The sequence below is a fragment of the Furipterus horrens genome, unplaced genomic scaffold (genome assembly GCF_987537825.1).
Source record: "Furipterus horrens unplaced genomic scaffold, mFurHor1.1.pri manual_scaffold_2, whole genome shotgun sequence".
In the NCBI taxonomy this organism is placed as follows: Eukaryota; Metazoa; Chordata; class Mammalia; order Chiroptera; family Furipteridae; genus Furipterus; species Furipterus horrens.
In genome coordinates, this window is record NW_028327172.1 from 146,116,178 (window position 1) to 146,138,231 (window position 22,054).

General features: G+C 37.1%; 1 protein-coding gene across 1 annotated transcript in view; it reads left to right on the forward strand.

Annotated features, from left to right (window-relative positions):
- PLXDC2 (plexin domain containing 2) overlaps positions 1 to 22,054 on the forward strand; it is a 420,883-nt gene that overhangs the window by 236,334 nt on the left and 162,495 nt on the right. Inside the window, exon 4 of the mRNA XM_090266575.1 lies at positions 10,470 to 10,539. Coding sequence (XP_090122701.1) covers positions 10,470 to 10,539 — 70 coding nt within the window. The remainder of the gene's footprint in view (positions 1 to 10,469; positions 10,540 to 22,054) is intronic.

The following is a 22,054-nucleotide window of genomic DNA, read 5'->3' on the forward strand; positions in this document are numbered from 1 at the left end:
CCTCTTCCCGCATATCCCACCCCATTCCCACAGTCAGTTCCCACCCTGTTGTCCATGTCCATGGGTCATTTATACTAGTTCCATAACTAGACCCTTCCCCTTCTTCCCCCCTTCTTCCCTTCCTCCTTCCCCTCTTGTCACTGCCAGTCTGTTCCTTGCTTCCATGCTTTTGGTTCTATTTTGCTCATTTATTTGTTTTGTTAATTAGATTCCTGTTATAGGTGAGATCATATGGTATTTGTCTTTTGCTGCCTTGCTTATTTCACTTAACATAATATTCTCTATTTCCATCCATGCTGTCGTGAAAGATAGGAGTTCCTTCTTTATTTCTGCTATGTAGTATTCTATTGTGTAAATGTACCACAGTTTTTTTATCTATTCATCCACTGATGGGCACTTAGGCTGTCTCCAGCACTTGGCTATTGTAAATAGCGCCGCTATGAACACAGGGGTGCATAGGTTCTTTTGAATTGGTGTTTCAGGATTCTTCAGGTGTAATCCCAGCAGTGGAACTGCAGGATCAAAAGGCAGTTCCATTTTTTTGTTTTTTTGAGGAAATTCCATACTGTTTCCACAGTGGCTGCACCAGTCTGCGTTCCCACCAACAGTGAACTAGGGTTCCCTTTTCTCCACACCCTCACCAGCACTTGTTGTTTGTTGATTTGTTGATGATGGCCATTCTGACCAGTTTGAGGTGGATTCTCATTAAGGTTTTATTTTGCATCTCTGGCCCTGGCTAGTGTGGTTCAGTGGATTCAGCACTGGCCTGTGAACCAGACGGCTGCTGGTTCCACTCCGAGTGAGGGCACATGCCTGGGTTGCAGACCAGACCCTGAGTTGGGGGTGCATGAGAGGCAACCACACATTGATGTTTCTCTCCCTCTCTTTCTCCCTCCCTTCCTCTCTAAAATAAATGAATAAAATATTAAAACAAAAAGATCTAATTTGCATCTCTGTGAAGTCTAGTAATATTGAACATCCTTTCATATGCCTATGGGCCCTGTGTTTGGCCTCCTTGGAGAAATGTCTATTCGGGTCCTTTGCCCATTTTTAATTGGATTTTTTATCTTCTTGGTGTTGAGTCATATGAGTTCTTCACATATTTTGGAGAGCAAACCCTAGTCCAAGGTATCATTGGCAAATATGTTTTCCCATATGGTTGGTTCCCTTTTCATTTTGCTAATGTTTTCTTTAGCCATGCAGAAGCTTTTTGTTATGATGTAGTCCCATTTGTTTATTTTTTCCTTTATTTCTCTTGCCCTAGGAGATATATCAGTGGAAATATTGCTACATGGGCTATCTGAAATTTACTGCCTATGTTTTGCTCTATGATTTTTATGGTGTCACAACTTACATTTAGGTCTTTTATCCATCTTGAGTTTATTCAGGTATATGGTGTAAGTTGGTGGTCTAGTTTTTGTTTTTTGTCTTTTGTTGCATGTTCCTGTCCAGATATCCTAACTGAGAGAGACGCTGGGTCCCTCAAAGTGGATGAAGAAACTACTCAGACACTCTCCAACTGAGGAAGAAAGGGAGGAGGTTATCTCTAGTGGAAAATGGCCCTCATTTCTTTATTAGCCAGGGTTTTTATCCACTTTCCACATGTGGAAATACATAAGGAAAATATGCAGCCCTTCCCTAAATGGTAGGGAGTGAAAGGGAAATGCAGATCAATACAGGGTTGAAACATCCAGGTATTTTACACAAGGTCAAAAGCATTTCCTCTTACTTAATTGTTATTCTTCACATTTTACTGACAAGGATTTGAGGCTATACAGAGAAAAACAGAGCGGGGTCCCTTTTCCTTAAAAGCCACTTTGTAGTTCTATTCTATCTTTAAAATCCCCCGGAGGGTGGTATTCAGAGCAGGCATGGATGACAACCTGCTGGCTAAGAGCCTAGCTGGGGGCGGCTCCGCACAGCAGTCAGAGACTTCTAAACCAAGCCTGTCTACTTCCCACATCTCTCCATGCCTGTCTGTCCCCCACACTAACACCACTTATTGAAGAGGCTATCTTTACTCCATTTTATGCTCTTGCCCCGTTTGTCAAATATTAGTTGACTATAGAGACCTGGGTTTATTTCTGGGCTCTCTATTCTGTTCCATTGATCTATGTGTCTGTTCTTATGGCAGTACCAGACTGTTTTGATTACAGTGGCCTTATTATACAGTTTGATATCAGGTATTGTGATCCTCCTACTTTGTTCTTCTTTCTCAGGATTGCTGAGGCTATTCGGGGTCATATTTGAGTCCATATAAATTATTGAAATATTTGTTCTAATTCTGTGAACTATGTCATTGGTATTTTAATAGGGATTATGTTGAATCTATAGATTGCTTTGGGTAATATGGACATTTTAATGATGTTAATGAGCCCTGGCTGGTTTGGCTCAGTGGATTGAGCGTCGGCCTGCGAGCTAAGTGTCGCTGGTTCGATCTTCCAGTCAGGGCACATCAGAGAAGGAAAACTCTGACTCCAAAAAACCTCCGCTGCCTTGCGGCATACCTCTTCAGGGGAAAGGCTAAGGGAGTAAACCCCTACAGAAAATCCGGAGCCAGAGTCCCTAAGGCGGTTTGACATTGCAGTCAACACCGGCAACTCCTGCGGCGCACCTGAAGCCAAGCTGTATTGACTCCGTCTTTCCCTTGGACCCTTCAGCTGCGAAGAGAGGGGGGGTCTGCTGCATGGGCAACAGCGGGCCCTCCATTTCACCCTGCCCAGGCTCTGTAGCTTCAGCTTCACTGGAGAGGACACTCCAGCGTCATCGCAAGATGTCTATTCAACACGGAAGGAGACAGATACCGTGTCACTCCCGAGTCGGACTGCACAGCCATTCTCGGCGGTGCAGATAGACTCTTAAGAAGCTACACCATCGTCTCTCGAGACGGATGGCTGCCGACGACGAATGATGTTAATTCTTCCAGTCCATGAACACAGTATATGCTTCCATTTATTTGCATCTTCCTTAATTTCTTTCTTTAGTCTTCTGTAGTTTTCCAAGTACAGGTCTTTTACCTCCTTAGTTAAGTTTATTCTTAGGTACTTTATTTTTTTGTTGTTGTTGCTATAGTAAATGGGATTTTTCCCCCTAGTTTCTGTTTCTGATATTGCATTGTTGGTGTACAAAAATGGCTTTGATTTCTGAATGTTGACTTTGTATCTGCTATTTTGCAAAATTTACTTATTAGGTCGAATTGCTTTTTGGTGAAGGATATAGGGTTTTCTATGTACATTTTCATGTCCTCTGCAAATAATGAGTTTTACTTCCTCCTTTCCAATTTGGATGCTTTTATTTCTTTTTGTTGTGTGATTGCTGTGGCTAGAACTTCCAGTACTATGTTAAATGAGAATGGTAAAAGTGGACACCCTTGTCTTTTTCCTAATCTTAGGGGAAAAGCTTTTCATTTTTGTTTTTGCCTGTTGAGTATAATGTTGGCTGTAGGCTTCTCAGGTATGGCTTTTATTATATTGAAGTATGATCTCTATTCCCTCTTTGCTGAGTGGTTTTATTATAAATGGGTGCTGGGTTTTATTAAGTGCTTTTTCAACATCTGTTGATACGATCATGTGATTTTTGTACTTCATTTTGTTTATGTGGTGTATTACACTTACTGATTTTTGAAAATTGTACCATTCTTGCATCCCTGGGATGAATCCCATTTAATTCTGGCATATGATCTTTTTAATGTATTGCTCAATCCAGATTGATGCAATTATGTTGAGAACTTTAGCATTTATGTTTATTGGGGATATTGGTCTGTAGTTTTGTTTCTTTGTTGTGCCTTTACCTAGTTTTGGAATTAGGATGACACTGGCCTCATAAAAAGTGTTGAGGAATTGTCCCTCTTCTTGAATTTTTTGGAATGGTTTGAGAAGGACAGAAGTTAGTTCTTCCTTAAATGTTTGGTAAAATTCACCTTTGAAGCCATCAGTTCACAGCTTTTGTTGGGAGTGTTTTGATCATGCTTCAATTTCACTGGTTGTTATCAGTCTATTCAGGTTTTCTGCCTCTTTTGGTTCAGTTTTGGAAGATTGTATGATTCCAGAAATTTGTCGACTTCCACTAGATTGTCCAATTTCTTTGCATTTAGTTGTTCATAGTAATTTCTCATAATTTTTTGTATTTTTGTAGTATCGATTTTAACTTCTCTTTCATTTCTTATTTTATTTGGGTCATCTCTCTTTCTCTCTCTCTTCCTCTCTCTCTCTATCTTTTTTTCTTTTTTTTTTTAAGAGTCTGGTTAAAGGTTTGTCAGTTTTGTTTATCTTTTCAAAGAACCAGCTCCTGGATTTATCAATCCTTTGAATCGTTCTTTTAGTCTCTATGTCATCTCACTTAATTCTGCTCTGATCTTGATTATTTCCTTTGTTCTACTTGCTCTGGGCTTTGTTTGTTGTTGTTCCTATAATTTTTTATAGCTATAGGTTTTAGTTGTTTATTTGAGATTCTTCTATCCTTTTTAGGTAGGCTTGTATTGCTATGAACTTGACTCTCAGGACTGCCTTCACTGTGTCTCATTGGTTTGGGGTTGTTTTGTGTTATTTTCACTTGTTTCCCACTGGTTTTTGATTTCTTCCTTGACCAATCTCATTATTGAACCCATCCATTACTTAATAACGTTATTCAGTCTCCATGCATTTGAATGTTTTTGAGTTTTTTCCTCAATATTGGTTTCTAGTTTCAATCCATTGTGATCTGAGCACATGCTTTTGATATAATTTCAGTTTTCTTAAGTTTGTTAAGGCTCGTTTTTTTGTCCTACCATGTAATCTGTCTTTGAAAATGTTTCAAGTACATTTGAAAATAATGTATATTTTGTTTCTTTAGTGTGAAAGACTCTGTATATGTCAATTAAGTCCATTTGATCTAGAGTGTTGTTCAATGCCACAATATCCTTGTTGATTCTTTGTTTGGGAGGTCTATCCATTCTTGATAGTGGGATGTTAAAATCCCCTATCATGACTGTGTTGTTGTCAATATCTTTCTTGAAGTCCTCCAATATTTTCTTTATATATTTAGGTGCTCCTGTGTTGGGTACATATATGTTTGCAAGGGTTATATCTTCCTGCTGGACTACTTTCTTAAGTATTATGTAATGACCTTCTTTGTCCCGTTTTATGGCCTTTGTTTTGAAGTCTATTTTGTCTAATATGTATATATTTCTATCCCAGATTTATTTTTGTGTCCATTTGCTTGGAATATTTTTTTCCATTATTTCATTTTCAGCCTGTGCCGATGTTTTATTCTGATGTGGGTCTCTTGTAGACAGCATATATGTGGGTCATGCCTTCTTATCCGTTCAGCTACCCTATGTCTTTTGATTAGAGCATTTAATCTATTTACATTTGAGGTTATTATTGATAGGTACTTATTCATTGCCATTTTTCTGTACCTTTGTTTCTCTCTCTATCTTTATCTCTATCTCTATCTTCTCCTTTTTATAGCAGTCCCTTTAGCATCTCTTGCAATGCTGGCTTGTTAATGATATAATCCTTTAACCTTCTTTTGTCTGGAAAGCTCTTTATTTCACCTTCCATTTTAACTTAGAACCTTGCTGGATAGAGTAGTCTTGCTTGGAGATCCTGCTTTTCATTATTTGGAATATTTTATGCCACTCCTTTATGGCTTCTAGTGTCTCTGTTGAGAAATCAGCTGATAGCCTTATTGGAGTTCCCTTGTATAGTTACTAGCTCTTGCTCCCCTGCTGCCTTTAAGATTTTCTCTTTGTCTCTAAATTTTGCCATTTTAATTATGATGTAAGACTTCTTTGGGTTCATCTTGATTGGGACACTTTGTGCTTTTTGAACTTGCATGACTTCCCTTACCAAGTTAGGGAAGTTTTCTGTCATTATTTTTTCAAACAGGTTTTCTATCCCATGCTCCTTTTTTCTCCTGATAATTCTATAATGTGAATGTTGTTATGTTTCATGTTGTCCTGAAGCTCCCTTAAACTATGCTCATTCTTTCTGACTCATTCTTTGTTTTGTTGTTCTGACTGGGTATTTCCTTCTACCAGCTCACTGATTTGGTCCTCTGCTTCATCTAGCCAGCTTTTGATACTTTCTAGTGTATTTTTCATTTCAAATATTATATTATTCATTTCTTCCTGGTTCTTATTCATAGTTTCTATGTTCTTTTTCATGCTGCCATTTTTCCCAATAAATTCCCCATACTCTCATAAAGTTCCTTGTAGTTCTCACTGAGTTCCTTGAGCATCCTTATAACCATTATTTTTTAATTCTACGCTGATAGATTGCTTGCCTCAGTTTCATTAACTTTTTCTAGGGATTCCTCCTTTCCTTTGATTGGGCTTATTTCTTTGTCTACACACTTAAGGTGACTTTTTTTGCTTGTTTCTACATCTCAGGTTGCTCTGCTCTGCCTGCCTATCTTCCTGGGGTAGACTTCTGTGGTAGGAGTTCTGTGGGACTCAGTGGTGCAGCCTCATTGATCTCTTATTGATCTCTTGATCTGGATGCTCTGGGGTTTCCCTTTATTCAGTTTTTGTGGGTTCTTGTGTTGTACTTAGGCTTGTTCTTGTGTTGTATTGATGGCTTATTCGTGGGTGGGTTTTCCCTTCAGGCTGGCTGACTGGGAGTCACAACCTCTGTCATGTCTTGTATGCTGTTGTACAGGTGCTGGTTAACAAAGCAATACTACACAGGAAAACCAAACCCACATCAATAAAAATACCCCCTATCATCAGCAATATCAACAGCAGGTAGAAAGAAATTAAAATCATAATAAAATATTATAGGAAAAAGGGAATATGAAATCACTAAAGGAGAGAAAAATGCTTTTGTGAGGGAAACAGGAAGAGAAATAATGAGAGTAGGGAATAGAAACAAGGCAAAGAAAGGGATAAAATTAAATTTTAAACATAAGTAAAACAGGGAAGGGTGATAGCAAAATGGAATAAGAAAAGGGAAGAGTATAATATGAAGTTTGAAATAAAATTTTAAAAATAATGAACCAACGGGAACAAAATTGCAGAAAAACTACGACAGTGTTGATAACAACAACAACATAACAATAATTAATAAAGATGGAAAAAGAATAAAAATAGCATAAAAAAGAGAGAGTATGAGATGTCTACAGTAAAGGAAATTGATTTTGAGAGAATAAAGGGAGGAGAAATAATAAAAGTAAAGAATAGAATCCAGGCTAAGAAAGGGAAAAAATAAAATTCCAAATTCAAATAATAAATGGCAGAAGGAAGGCAAAATGGAGTAAAATGGGGGAGAGTAACCTGTGAGTTTTGAAATTTTTTAAAAAGTGAACAAATAGGAATACAATTGATGAAGAACAGCAATAACCTTAATATTCATGCCAAACAAGCCATAATTTATAAAGATGGAAAGAAAAAAAGAATATTATAAGAAGGTGAAAAAGAATGTGAGCTGACTAAAGGAAGGAAGAATGGTTCTGAGACAATAAGAGGGAGGAGAAATAGTAAGAGTAAAGAATAGGAATCATGTGTAGTGTGGAGGAAATAAAATTTACAATGAAAATAAGAAAGGACAGGAAGAAGACAAAATGGAATAAGACAAGAGAAGAATACAATGTGAGATTTAAAATAAAAATAAAGTAAAAACATGAAAATATTTTAAAAAGGATAAAAAATAAAAGACAAAGTATAGTGAATTAGTTGGAATACAATTGAAGCAAAAGAAGAAATATTAAAAGGTTATGTGAATGGGAGAAAAAAGTAGCTCAAATTCTGAAGAAGAATGAGGTGAAATTCATCCCAGCAGAGTTTGGTATCTGCCTTCTGTCTTCTCTTTCTGTTTCCGCCTCTGGCTTTTTTTTTTTAACTCAAAGTCCAGGGATGGGTTGTCCAACTTCTGGCATCACTGCCTGTATCACTTTCACCTGTCTCTCGAGGAAGCTTCTGTGGTGATCAGGAGGGTGGGACCCCTGGGTTTCCCCTGGGTCTTCCCTGGGAGGCACTGTTCAGTCTTCTGGGAGAATTGTGAGTGTGTTCCCCTGCCCCTGCACCACCCGTATTGGTCTGTCTCAGCTTATTTCCAGTAATGCATAATTTCTGATTAAATAGTGGTCTGTTTAAGGAAAGGGCAGTCTGTGTAAGAGGGTCAGCTCTTTCCTGCTTGGTGCTGTTGGCAGCTCTGTGTGAGAGCTGAGGCTGGGCAGGGCCCTGATTCCTCCTTGCTGCACTGCTTTCTGATCTCCCTGTCTTGCTGGCCTCAACAAAATAGGGCCCTAGGAACCAAGGTATTTTGTCTCCCTGAAATACCTTCAAAATGGGCCCTTTAGACACTTCTCTTTCTGTCCTCCTCTTGCAGATATGCACCCTGCAGGTGGTTCTTGAGTCTGTCCTGCCTGTTTAGCAGAACTTCCGTGTTGGATGTGGTGCTTGCAATCCTGCAGAAGGTGGAGGCTGGGTGAGCCTTTCCCTTCCTGAGGTTTGATCTCTGCAGGACAGGGAAGGGGGCTCTGCCTTGCTGTAAATAATCTCAGGTGCTCAACTCTTGCCCATTCCCAGCCCATGGCCCTCACAGCAGAGATAGTCCTGAACTCTCCACTCTGCACAGCCTCCAGCCTGCTCAGTGTGCGGGGCTGGGGCCAAGAAATCCTCTCGCACTGCACCTTTCTGATCTCCCTGGCCAGCTGCATTCAGTGGGAGCAAACCATGCTTTCAGTCTTGCTGGCAGGGCAGCTGCATGTGGGCTCCCTGCCAAGCACACTTCAGCTCCACTTTTAAAGAGTCTTTCTGGGCACACCCACTACAGTACTGAGTCACTGTCTGGTTTTCCACTCACACCACCTCTCCAAAAAGCCAAGAGCCTCTCACAGTCACGACTGGCCATGGCCTGTCTCCTTTCAATCCAGGAGCAGGTAGAGTCCTTCTCTCTCCCTGGCTCTCTCCCAGCTGGCATTTGCCACTGCAGCTATAGGTGTGCTGCTCGCTGTGTGTGTATAGTAGCCTGGATCTCCCTGACTTTGTGTATCCAAGTCACTCCCAGCCCGAGCATTGGGGTACCCTCCCCAGGGAGGGAAAGGAGCCAGAAAGCTGAAATTCTGACCAGGCTCATTGTGGCTGCAGGCACCACACATGGGGTATTTCCCCTTCAACCTATGAAATCTTCCTGCCACATGTTGTGATGTGTCTTCTGTTCTCCTTGGCTTCCAAACTTCATATCAGCTAAGATTTCATTGAATCAGTTTATTTGTCAGCAGATCAGCCAAGTATCAGGTTGGAAGCAAGAGCAAGTGGCCTCAGCTTCCACCTACTTGGCCACCATCTTTCCTATCCCAGTAGCCTTTTACTATAGGTATTTTGTAATGCTGTTGGGTTCTAAGCCAACTAATTAAGTTCCCTCTGGATTCTTTTATTTCAGTAGGCATCTTTTGTTATGATTCACAATTTTTCTTCTTTCTTTCCTAATAAAATATCTGGGTCATATTATTTCAAGCATGAAAAATAGCTAAGGGTTTTTAATTCTTTGTTTTGCTTTGTTGTGTTGTATTTTGTTTTTGTTATTTTATTATACATTATTATATATTTATTTCATATAATATATGTATTTGTTATATGTAAAGTATATTGTATGTAAATAAAATATATACTAAATTATATGTATGTATATATAATATGTGTATATATCTGGGATTCTGGTTTTAAAAATCAACTAAATAATAGTGGTATAAAGTAGAACCATCAATTTTTTTAAGTGGAAGGATTTTGATATTACATTTTATGCATATATATATCAAGCTTCAGGCCCCATTTTAGAAAAAAGAGAGGCGAAATTTTTGAACCTTCTTCCTAAGTCTCCCTAAATATGTTCTATAAAAGGAAAAGTAACTCTCCAGTAACCAGCATTTTCTGTTCTTTCTGTTTTTTAAAGTGGGCATAATATCCTGAATCTGGAGAGTTCATTGCATCTAAAAATAAAACTTTCTGCAGGTCTAGATCTATAGATGCAAGATAACTTGTTCCATGAAGCTGTAGTTTATTATGGGATGAATAGAAAGCAAATTGAATACATAATTGTGTAAAAAAAAATCTTTTAGTTTTTAGTCAATATAAATTGACAGATAATGTGTGTACTCTTTTGGAGAAGAATAATCAAACTTAAAAAAAAAGACAAATGTTTATCATGATAACTGAACTGATTTGCAATGGATATGTGAAAGGCAATTGTGATATTAGAGAGAATAATTTGGTTTAGAGTTGAAACTTCTAGATTTCCCTTGTAAGCAAAGAACAAACCAACAGCTTATAACAGCCCAACTTTATTCTTTTCACACACTTGAAATATGTAATTATCAGAAAAAAATCCTTTATTGTCATCTAGGATTCTGGTTCTAAAAATCAACTACAGTAATAGTGGTATAAAGTAGAAACATCAATTTTTTAAGTGGAAGTGTCTTGATATTACATTTACTGTTATATACATTATTGATTTTTATTGATTTTCTTTTCTGGTTCTCGTTGCTTGCAGAGAGTGAATCTGTCCTTTGATTTTCCATTTTATGGCCATTTTCTACGTGAAATCACTGTGGCAACTGGGGGTAAGTAGTTTTTTGCCTGTTCATCCTAAATAATCTACAGTTTCACTACAGTTATTATTTTTAATTTACTCCATATTTCAAGAGGGACATTATTGGGAAAACCATTGTCTTCTATCATAAAGTCGCAGGTGTAAATAAAATCTAAGAAAGATTAGTATAGCTATTGGAAAAACTTTGCAGCAAGAAAAAAAAAAATCTAGTTCTAGTAATTTTCAGCTTAGATTCACCGCCTCTTCTTTCCTCCTAAGTTTTCATTCATTTTTGGTAGTATGATAATACTGTATGAATGGGACTAAAATAGAAAGAAGAGTTGCTTAAGGAAATGGTTGAAGTGTTTTTATTTTGTTGATAGATATAAATATATATACATACAACCACATGTATATGAACGTTAATTATTTGTTTTCTTTTACTATCACCTATGTTGACTAACAACTCATTAGAGAGTTTTAAAACTAAACACTAGAATTCAGTTTGAATACTTTTTGTTTTATTTTTCTCCACAAACTTTGGAGATTAGTTTAGACATTAGCAATGCCCCAGAAGTCAGAAATATTTTAATCTTTGAGTGTTAGTGGCAAAGATAAGCAAAATGCCCAAGAATATGCCTGCAGACCTAACATGGAGGAGTGGAGGAAGTAGAAGAATGAGAGAAAAACATAAAACTTAAAGAGTAAGTAAACAAACAAGTGAAAAGAAACCCATAGATGTGATGAAAAGGCTGCAGAGCATCCATAGGCCAGAGGCCTTTACCTTCACAGGGTTTTATTATTGCTCTTCTGGATGGTGTTAAAACCATGTTGATTACTCTTCCTACATTATGATGTACCACTTAGGAGACATGTAGGATTCTGATAAAGGTATGTAGTGAGAAATATCAGTGGTCAAATAAAAGTTTTTGAGCACCTACTCTGAGCAGTGGTGAATAAAGCTACTCTGCATTAGAAATATGTAGCCTAGTGGGCTATTAGACAAAGTGAAGTTGACTATGGAGAATGTTCCTTAGAAAATACACACCATGAAATATAGGTTTCCAGGGATGATAAAGCTCAAACATATGTGAGAATTCTTTAAGACTTTATAGAAAAATTATTGTTTCATTGAAGGCTGTCACCGTTGCTATGGTTATGTAGGGAAAGAATGGATTCCAGGGAAAAACATCTTGAGTAAATATTCAGAAGAGGGAATGGGTGGTGTACATTTGTGATAATAAATAATTGGGTGTGACTGGAACTGGGAGTATGTTTATAAAAAGTGCAGCATATTAAGATTAAAAAAGTAGGTTGGGATAGTTTTACATAATGTCTCTAGGGTCACTTTGAGTCCGTAATTAGATAAGTAATAAATTTTAAGTAGATGAGCCTAGACATTTGTTATGCCTTAAAATATAAAAATATACTGGAGTTAGTATTGAATACATATAACTGAAAGAACACTGCAATAGTGTGTGTGACAAATACTGAGGGTTTTGGTGATTCTGTGGCTTCAGAACAAGGGAAAGAAATGATATGATGAACCAAAATCATGAACTCAAGCAGAAGAGCTAATTTTAGGGAAAACCAAAGACTTCAGGTCTAAAACTGAAATTTTGTGTAAGAAAGGAGAACTATATATAAGCAAAATTTACACAAAGACTGTCTTTTTGAGCTTACCATGTATTTCTGTGCTAGAATAAGACCAGGCATTTAACAGACATTTAATTAATGTGTTGAAGCCCTGGCTGGTTTGGCTCAGTGGATTGAGCGTCGGCCTGCGAGCTAAGTGTCGCTGGTTCGATCTTCCAGTCAGGGCACATCAGAGAAGGAAAACTCTGACTCCAAAAAACCTCCGCTGCCTTGCGGCATACCTCTTCAGGGGAAAGGCTAAGGGAGTAAACCCCGACAGAAAATCCAGAGCCGGAGTCCCTAAGGCGGTTTGACGTTGTAGTCAACACCGGCAACTCCTGCGGCGCACCTGAAGCCAAGCTGTATTGACTCCGTCTTTCCCTTGGACCCTTCAGCTGCGAAGAGAGGGGGGGTCTGCTGCATGGGCAACAGCAGACCCTCCATATCACCCTGCCCAGGCTCTGTAGCTTCAGCTTCACTGGAGAGGACACTCCAGCGTCATCGCAAGATGTCGATTCAACACGGGAGGAGACAGATACTGTGTCACTCCCGAGTCGGACTGCACAGCCATTCTCGGCGGTGCAGATAGACTCTTAAGAAGCTACACCATCGTCTCTCGAGACGGACGGCTGCCGACGAATTAATGTGTTGAAAGATTGAATGAAAAGGTTAAAGGTGAAATTAAAAGATTGCCCCTATAAACCACAAGTTACATTATATTATCTCACATCTTTAAGGCATGATTAAATATTATTTTATAATATGGACATTAGTCATGTTTTCTGACATTTTGGCTTCTAGTGTTCCACTGAAATTTAAAGTGAATGATTAATCACATTTGTTCAAAATGTATACATACAGTGATAAAAATATGAACAGCTTGCATTTTCATTTCTCAAATTGTTTTATCTTTAAAATGCATGTCAGTGATTCAGCCAGTATGAAGTAAGATTTCCCTTAGCTGAGTTGGTAGAAAAAAAACCAAACAGATGGTTCTATCATGTTTATTTCTCTAATTTTCCTTTGAAAAGATCCTCTAAATAAGTAAAAACTCTCGTGTCTTTAATGACTTCTAACTTTATTGAAGAAAATACTAACGTAAGGAAACTTTTTTTTCTCTACTTAAAATGTGGTAACATAGAACTTGCTACTGTTTTTAGAGAGGTATAGGCAAGATACTTTAGACATTCATTCTCCAGAATGAAACCAGAATCTCCTGTAAAAGCTTTTGGCTAAATAAATAGCTTGTTTGCACTTTCATTGATAAATATTGATTGAGACCTTATTACGTAAAAGTTACAGTACCTGATACTTCAATGTATGCAGAGGAGAATAAACTATGGTTTTTGTTTGGGAGTTTAGAATGTAAGAAGAGAAGGTACATATGGTTTTCAGTGCTGACGGAGCAGAAGGTTGCTCATTCTTGTTGGCCCAATCAAGTACAGGTTTGTGGAAAAGCTAACATTAGACATCAGCCTTACTGGAATTTTAGTAGGCAAAGAGGCAGGTTGAAAAGAGGTGGATAGGGGAGGGGCAATCCAGACAAGGGAATGCTGAGCTAAATGTCAGTGCTGAGCTCATAGTGAGCACATTTGGAGTTCCACTAAGTAAATCTGTTTATTTTGACCAGAGAATTGGAGTAAGCGTCTACTGAAGGGAAGATGGGAAGAGCAGTGAAGTACTTTGAACATTACAAATTTGGATGATATCCAGCAAGCATTGAGTTTCTTTGAGAAAAGAACAGATCTGGCCTGCTCTGAGAGTGGAGAGCAGGGTAAGGTTTTGGGTGAAGGCAAAGAGAATGAATATCACTGTATTTTTCAATACTTCTGTACTGGTTATAGTGCCTGAACTGGAATGTATTCAATGGAGCAGAGAAGGAACTAGTGCAAGACATCATTTTGAGTTGTTTAATCACTGTAGTTGCAAAGATTTACAGCCAAAATAATCTATTAGAACTCAGTGAATAAAAGCTAGGAACACTTAAAAGAGGACTTCTGAACCACAGACATTTTTTAAATTCTTATTTATTCTATTACAGTTGTTCCAATTTCCTTCCTTTACACTCCTCACCTAGCCCTCCCCCCATTCCTACTCTCAATCCCCACACTGCTGTCCATGTCCATGGGTGGTTCATACACGTTCTTTGACTAATCCCTTCTCCTTCTTTTCACCAGCCCCCCCAACCCCTCTCCTCTGGCAGCTGTCATTCTGTTCCATGTTTCCATTCCATGTCTCTGGTTCTGTTTTGCTCGTTAGTTTATTTTGTTCATTAGATTCCTCTTGTAAGTGAGATGATATGGTATTTGTCCTTCACCAACTGGTTTACTTCACTTAGCATAATAGTCTCCAGTTCCACCACTGGTTTTGATATATTTCTTCTGTGGTTGACTAGGTATTATAAGCAGATAGACCTGCCCAACAAATGCTCATCACCTTACAAATTTTTTAAAAGTTATGAACTGTGAAAGACTTGGAAGAAAAATAAAATCGGGTTAAATAAAGTTTACTGCAGGCCATTCTAAATAGACTGGGGACTAGGATGTTTAAGTGGAGCATATTGGTTTCTATGAAACTGAAATGAATAGAGATATTCTCATCTGTATCTACAAATTCTTCTTGAACTTGTTTCAACATTGGATTGGGAAAAAATAAGCAAAATGTTAAAGTGGACATTTTATACTACAATTCCTTTCATTCCTACCTTACTGTTTTCCCGTTTCCCATGCCTCTCTTAAAATCATTTTCTCCCTCCCTCTTTCTCTTCTTTTCTATTGTCTCTCTCCCTCCCTCCCTCTCTCCATTCTCTCTCTTCCCATAGACAGAAATTTATTTAAAACTGAAATGAACTTAAAGAGAATATCTTCTGTTATTGCTAGGATCAGTATTATTTAAAACAGAAAGGAGTCTAAAAATAGAGATATATGCATAATTTACTGTGATCTGTCTTTGCATAGTTTTTAATTATGAATAAACTTAAATTTCCAGTTAAAAAATATAAATAAAAACTAAATATCTGGTCATTTGTTTATAAACTATAAAAATGAATCTTTGCTTTTTAAGTATTTTAATTTTCAAAAGCTTCAATCATCCACACAAATACACGTAATGCACAAGATGAATTGGAAGTACCATATTATATTCTGGTTCACTGATAGCAGAATCTGAATGCATTAATTATCTTTTTATTTAAAAATACTTCAGAATATTAATATTTCAGTCATTAAAAGTACTAGTCCTCTGCATTTTATAAAATTATTTTCATTAATGGCACTAATGATTTGTATTGTTTGCATATCACACTGCCTTTTATTCCTTTTATTTTCTTTCTGTATGAACTTCAATTGCTTTTTTTATCATTAGGTTGCTAAGGTGATCTTTTAAATGCTTCAAAAAGTAGATTTAGGTGTGAGGATATGACTTTTAGTTCCTGCAACCGTTACTGGTAATGATATTTTTCATGTGTCCATCATGGGTACACATAACTATGAAGGTGGGGTGGGGAGGGGAAGTGCTGCTTCAGATATTGGGGAAGAGTTGAAGTCATCCAGTTAATTCTGGCATCAAAATATACATTTGTAGATGGATGCTGATTCATAATTCAAATAGTGTGTGAAATTGCAGGCAGTTGTACATGAAATTAGGAATCAAAAATGACAGGAATTAAAAAGATAATGATGAACATGTGTTGTTTTCATGGATTGTATAAAGGATTTGCCCTCCCTTTCTACACAAATTCCTAATTGGAGATTTAATAAGAAAACTACTTAGAATTAGGTCTCCTTTATTTTTATTTGCCACATAGTAATTAATGAAATACAAAAGTTTTCATTAAGTAATCAGTTTTTAATATCTGAAAGGTTAAAACATGACATTAAAAAAGTCGAACAGGTAAAAGTAAAATATAAATCTCCCTTGTTCCCCTGTATTCTAGTTCACTAGCTCCCCTCCCAAGAACAAATAACCATTACTCTCTGAGTTTTGTTCCTTTTTTTTTTTCAATTCAAGTTTGGACTAACTTTTTTATGTGGTGAAAACAATTTGTCCCCAATAAGAGAGGTTAAAAACTAGTGTATATTATCTTGATTGGGTTTTCAGGAAGTATATTATCAAATATTTTAGCTTTTTTTTTTTTGTTTTAACTTTCAAATAGTAATATTTTAACTATAGTTCCAAATAATATTTCAGAGGGACTTGATTAATAATAGTTATAAAAGGCTTTTAAGAGCAGCAGAGTTTCTACTCATGATGATTGATTTATAAATATCAACCCCATCATCTTTCAAGTATGTAACCTCATATAACAGAACTTGATGCCTCCATTAGCTTTCTGAATGTAGTGAAGAAGTGAATGTAGTTTTTTGTTGTTTGTTTGTTTTTTAATTATTATCCACACAGAGCCGAGATAATAGATATCCGGAGATCTGGTGAATGGAGGGAAGGTACTGAAGGGATACATGCTGGACAAAAGTCAGTCCATTAAAATAAGTTCACTAATTTAAAGTAACAGACTCAGGTAGCAAGGATCCCTGGACAGAGGATAAGTTGTGATGTCTGCCATGTGATATCTCAGTGATTATCTGTGATTTAGCCCTGAAAACCTGACAGTCCTTGATAATTTACTCTAAGGTCTAGTGTGCAGCAGCAGATTCAGCAGAGTCGCCAAAATTACTACATTTGTTTTTCAGGTAGCTTTATGAATTGCATACATACAAGGTCTTGTGTTGCTATTATGTATCAAAAGGGTGTATTTTATTAGCCCTGGCTCCTTGTGGATGGGGGTGTGAAATGTGGTTAAAGATTAGAGCAGTAGGAGACTCAGAGAGGGGCCATCCAGGAGCTAAGACTTGAATCAGTAGGAATAAGCAAGAAAAATACAAGAGGCAGAAATATGGGTAGAATGAAGGAGGACACTGATAGAAAAACAAAAGAGAGAGTATCATTGGTATGTGGTAGAAAAGTCATGATTTGGAACAGTAATGGAGGAAGGTTGATCAGCAGAGATGAGGACCTGGGTAAAAGAGAAGATTTTTTCCAGACCCATCATATTCCATTGTCATAACAACCACAGTGTTTGAAAATTCACTTAGGAACATTTGCCTCTGGGAAGCACCATTTATACTATTGTGGATCCAGGCTTTATTTGAAACATTTGGCAATAAGTACTTTGCTTGCTTTCTTCCTTAGTCACTGCCTCAATAATTCAGATAAATAACAATGTTACACAGATGATGAAATACATCACCCAGTTGAATATCAAGAGAGCCTCAGTGACCCTGTTTAATCAATAAAGTGACAACATAACAGCAGATGCTCTAACTCTGTCCAGTCCTGGAAAAGAAGGGAAAAAATACTGAGCAGTGCAAGACTGATTTAGATCCTGGTTATTTCAGGAATGAGTTCAAAAGAGCTCTTTCAATTCTTGCTGAATCCAGCAACTGAAATTCATTTTCTTAGAGAAGTAATGTGGCATTTAGGTGAAGATAAATACACTTTTGATTCAGAATGTGTGAGTTCATAAGTCAAGCTCATCATAGCTGTTCAATCTTTAGCAAATTAAACTCTCTTGTCTCAGTTTCCCAGTTTGTAACATAGCACAAAAAAGTACCTTGGTCATAGGGATTTTTGTCAAATAATATATTTTGTTACCTATTTCATAGAAAATGCTACAGAAATAACATTATTATTACTATAATTTTTATATATGCGTTCTCTTTTATTCCTTTCCAAAATTTTTTTTTCTGTAAAGCTGGGCTTGCTTGTTGAAGTAGTTTGTCTGCTGTTTTCTTTGATAGCCTTATTCATAGCACAGAGAGTGTTTCGGGACTTAAGTCACCTCCACTTCTAACTGCTCCACACTCATCCATTCATGACTGGTTGGCATAGTAGTGTGTAGAGGACTTGGGATGTCCTCTTGATCAGCATGGGGTATATCTTGATCAGCATGGGGTCATCTCTAAGTGCAGTGCATAATCTCCACTAAAGACCAGCCAGCGCTGACATTCTGTGAAACTATGACTGTCCAAAAGTTTTATAAAAATTAGCAATTTTATAACACACGGTAGAAGAATAGCAATTGTCTTAACTGGGTAACAGGCATTATTTATAATCAGCAGGCCTCACATATTTGCTTCTTATTCTATTTTTTGCATAACAAGAACGTTAAGAACAAGTAAAAAAAAAACATAGTTAGTTGTGGGTAAAATTATAGGGATAGAGGATGGACATTGTCCCAGTAGCATCCAGGCTGCCTTTCGTAAACTTGAGATTCACTTAATTGCTGATAATCCAATCTGAGAATGTATTAAAGACTCACCCTGAATGTATATTAAATATTTGTTCAATTATATTTATGTGTGATGTTTTGCATTTGAATTAGACACATATACTTATGTGTCCTAATATTTCAATGCTACCTTTATTTTCAGGATTTTTGCCTGTTTTTTAAATATGTCACAGAAAACCAGTAGTTCTAATGTCAGAACAACTCAAAATTGTGTTCTCAGTTCAACTGAGCTCTGGAGCTGAGACACAATATTGAAAAATAGATTTAAATGTTTTGTTGGCTGTTTCTAATGGGGTTATGGTGGGTTTAGATTACTTTGTTGATCTGACTAGTGTGAAGACTATAGAGAGATTTTCACTTAATTTGCTTAAATTATTATTCAAATGAGAAATTTCTGCTGAAGGCAAATAAGGGGAAAATGCCTATAATTTATTATCAATTTTTTCAGATACTTTAAAAACAAAGCATTCTTCTAGTTAGTAGTTTGTGCATAAAATCCACAGCACTTGTAGATTAGTCCAGAAAAAATACAAAGGAAATTAAGAGAATTTAGAACAATTAATTTTGCAAAAAAATAAAACTGTGACAGTGAAAACTTTTAATTTTTAAAAATTTTGGTAAAATATGCATCATATAAAATTTACCACTTATGACTTTACTATTTATGCAATTTTAGTCATTGAGCTCAGCTCTGAATGATTTTTTTTGCTTTGATAAGTGATAATCTCCGTAGGTAATTTATGTCATTCTGAGTAGCTGAGACACCCTACAGAAGCTGGGTAAATGGCTCTTCTCAGTGAAGACACGGAGTCGGGGACAAGTTCTGGTCAGAAGGCATGAATTCCAGAGCACGTGATTCCTCAACAAGGACAGTTACACAAGACAACAGCTGTTGGCTGCTTTCAGTAGACACGCTATTGAACAGATAGAAGGAGAGAATGGCCTGATGGGCAGCCCACCAATACTTCAGTCTAGTATTTGGTCAAGAATATGTAGAATGATGGATTTCAGGACCAGCTCTGGACTTACTCTGTAGGTATTGGTAGAAGTAAGGAATTACAATAGGTCTGTGTTGTAAAACTATCTCCACTGAGAGTCTGTGGTTTTTTAATATTGTCCAGGTGTCTTCCTTATTTCAGTGTATTCCTTGTCCAATGAATAACTGTCTGTTCTATATACATACAGAATATACAAATTACTTGCTTTTTCCATATGCATATAGATGCACACCTCTCTGGTCAAAGACAAAAGCATGCATTTTTTGTTCCTCCAGAGGCAATGGGCTGTTTCTACAATGACTGATCCTATAGCATTTCTCCTGCAGCTTGGCACCTGTTGGGGGAGAAGGGAAAGCTGCTGTTCAATTCAGTTTTAAAAATGCTATTTTTATAGACTGAATTGCAACTGTATCTTTCAACAACATTTCATGCGTAGCTGGTGGCTGCCACTGAGCTGATAAAAGGTTAGAATGAATAACAGACTCTGCCTCAGAATTACCTGGAGTGTTTTCTTTAAATGTGGAGGTCCGAGTTCTGTACCAGATCTATTTCTAATGGGGAGGGGGTGACAAGTACTCAATGATCTGGTTCAAAGATAAAGACAAGGAAGTGATGATCTTAGTAAAGAACTTTTATGGTGAGTTTGCATAGCATGCACACTGTTTTTGCCTAGGGTCTGTTTCATTTCAATAAAAATAGCAAAAATTTCCAGTGGTTCACATTTCAAAATACATACACTATTTGCACTTTTAATTAATTATTATTGGTTTATAAGGGGAGAAAGGGGAAAACTGACATGGGTAGTAGAGACTAAAAGCCCCAGCCACGTCTAGGCACCTCCACTCCCTATTCAATTAGAATTTCTGGCAACAGGACCCAAGAATCTGATTTTCAAAAATTCCCCGGGTTATTCTTGCTAAGGGGACAAAACACATTTTAAGAAACAGAGCGCCTTTGTGTAACATCTGGTCAGTGGAGACTCTGTAGTAAAAAATGACCTTATAAAAATCTTTCTACTTACACATGTTGCACATGGAGAAAGCAATTATAGATTTTAGGCAGAAATTCAACTACAGCTGCCTATAAACCATAAAGGAAAACAGGAAAAAAAGTCACTACTCATCCCTAGATAGCTGACCTAATTATTTGTTGTAATAGTTAGCTTGACAAGTCAAGATTTAGACTGCACACACTAGATTTTTCATAAAAGACTCAGTGTCACCTCTGTTTTGTGTCTGTCTTCCAGAGCTTTTCACTGGGGATGTGTACTTATTTTCATTTTGTTTTGGTTTGACAGTTTTTCAGCATAGTTTGTGCCTGAGGTCTTTCATTAACTCTTACACAAATCTAGGTTTTGTGCTATAATATGGCCCCCCCATTCTTTTTTATGTTGTTTTCTTAAGATTACTCTTTTTAAACTTTTATTAAATTTATTGAGGTGATATTGGTTAGTAAAATTATATAGGTTTAAAGTATACAGTTCTATGATACCTCCTCTGTATATGGCATTGTGTGTTTACCACCCAAAGTCAAATCCCCTTTTATCATCATATATTTGGGCCTCTTTACTCTTTACTACCTCTCTTCCCTGACCCTACCCTTCCCTCTGGACCCGACCATACTGTTGTCTGTGTCTATGAGTTTTTGTTTGTTTGCTTTGTTTGTTCGTTTTTGCTTTCAGTTTTATATCCCACGTATGAGTGAAATTGTATGGTTCTTGACTTTTTTCCATCTAACTTATTTCACTTAAGCATAATTTCTCAAGATTCACCCATGTTGTTGAAAATGGCAGTATTTCATCTTTTTCTTATGGCTGAGTAGTTTTTCCATTAGTTATTCATAAAGGTGTATGCATCCCTGTGTTCATTGCTGCATTATTCACAGTGACCAAGACATGAAAACAATCAAAGTGTTTTTGTTGGTTTTTTATGGGAGTGTTGCCTACTCTTGTTAGTATTGCCCCAATGCACACTATAGACTGGAAGTCTCCTCTCACTTGTTCAAAAGGCAGAATTTGGGGTAGCCTCTTAGAATTAACATCATAGGCCTATGTTATGTGTATAAGATCTCAGAATGGGCATAGGAGACTTTTTACTTTTTTCCCTTCGAGGGTAGACTTTAATAAGACAGTATCTGTCACAACCAACTCATTCAAATAATCTATTCTTAGAGTAGCTCCTTGAAAAATCAAGCCTGCAGCCCACCACAGCAGTTAAATTCAGAGAAGTGATGTAAACAACAGTTTGAGTCGCCACTCTGTCACTTACACTTGGCATATATTAACAACACTGTCTTTTCTAAGATTAAAGTTTTCTATTTGAGAGCCTTTTGTATCCTAAATGGAAGGCAAAGGATGTATAAAAACCCATTTTTCAAAAATTTAAAGGATAAAGAATAAATTAATACCTGAGAAGGAGCTTTCATGAGTCCTCAGTCTTGAAAAGGCAGAATTAAAAACAAAAATGTCAAAAATGCCATTGTGGAGGTCTTGATTTTATGACCTCAGTTTTGGGTGGTTAGTTCAAATGCACGTGGCCCACACAGGCTAGCATTTTATGTGGAACTGCATATTAGGTTTGTACATTCCACCCTTAACTCCCATGTCTTGGCTTGAAGAGGAGGTATTC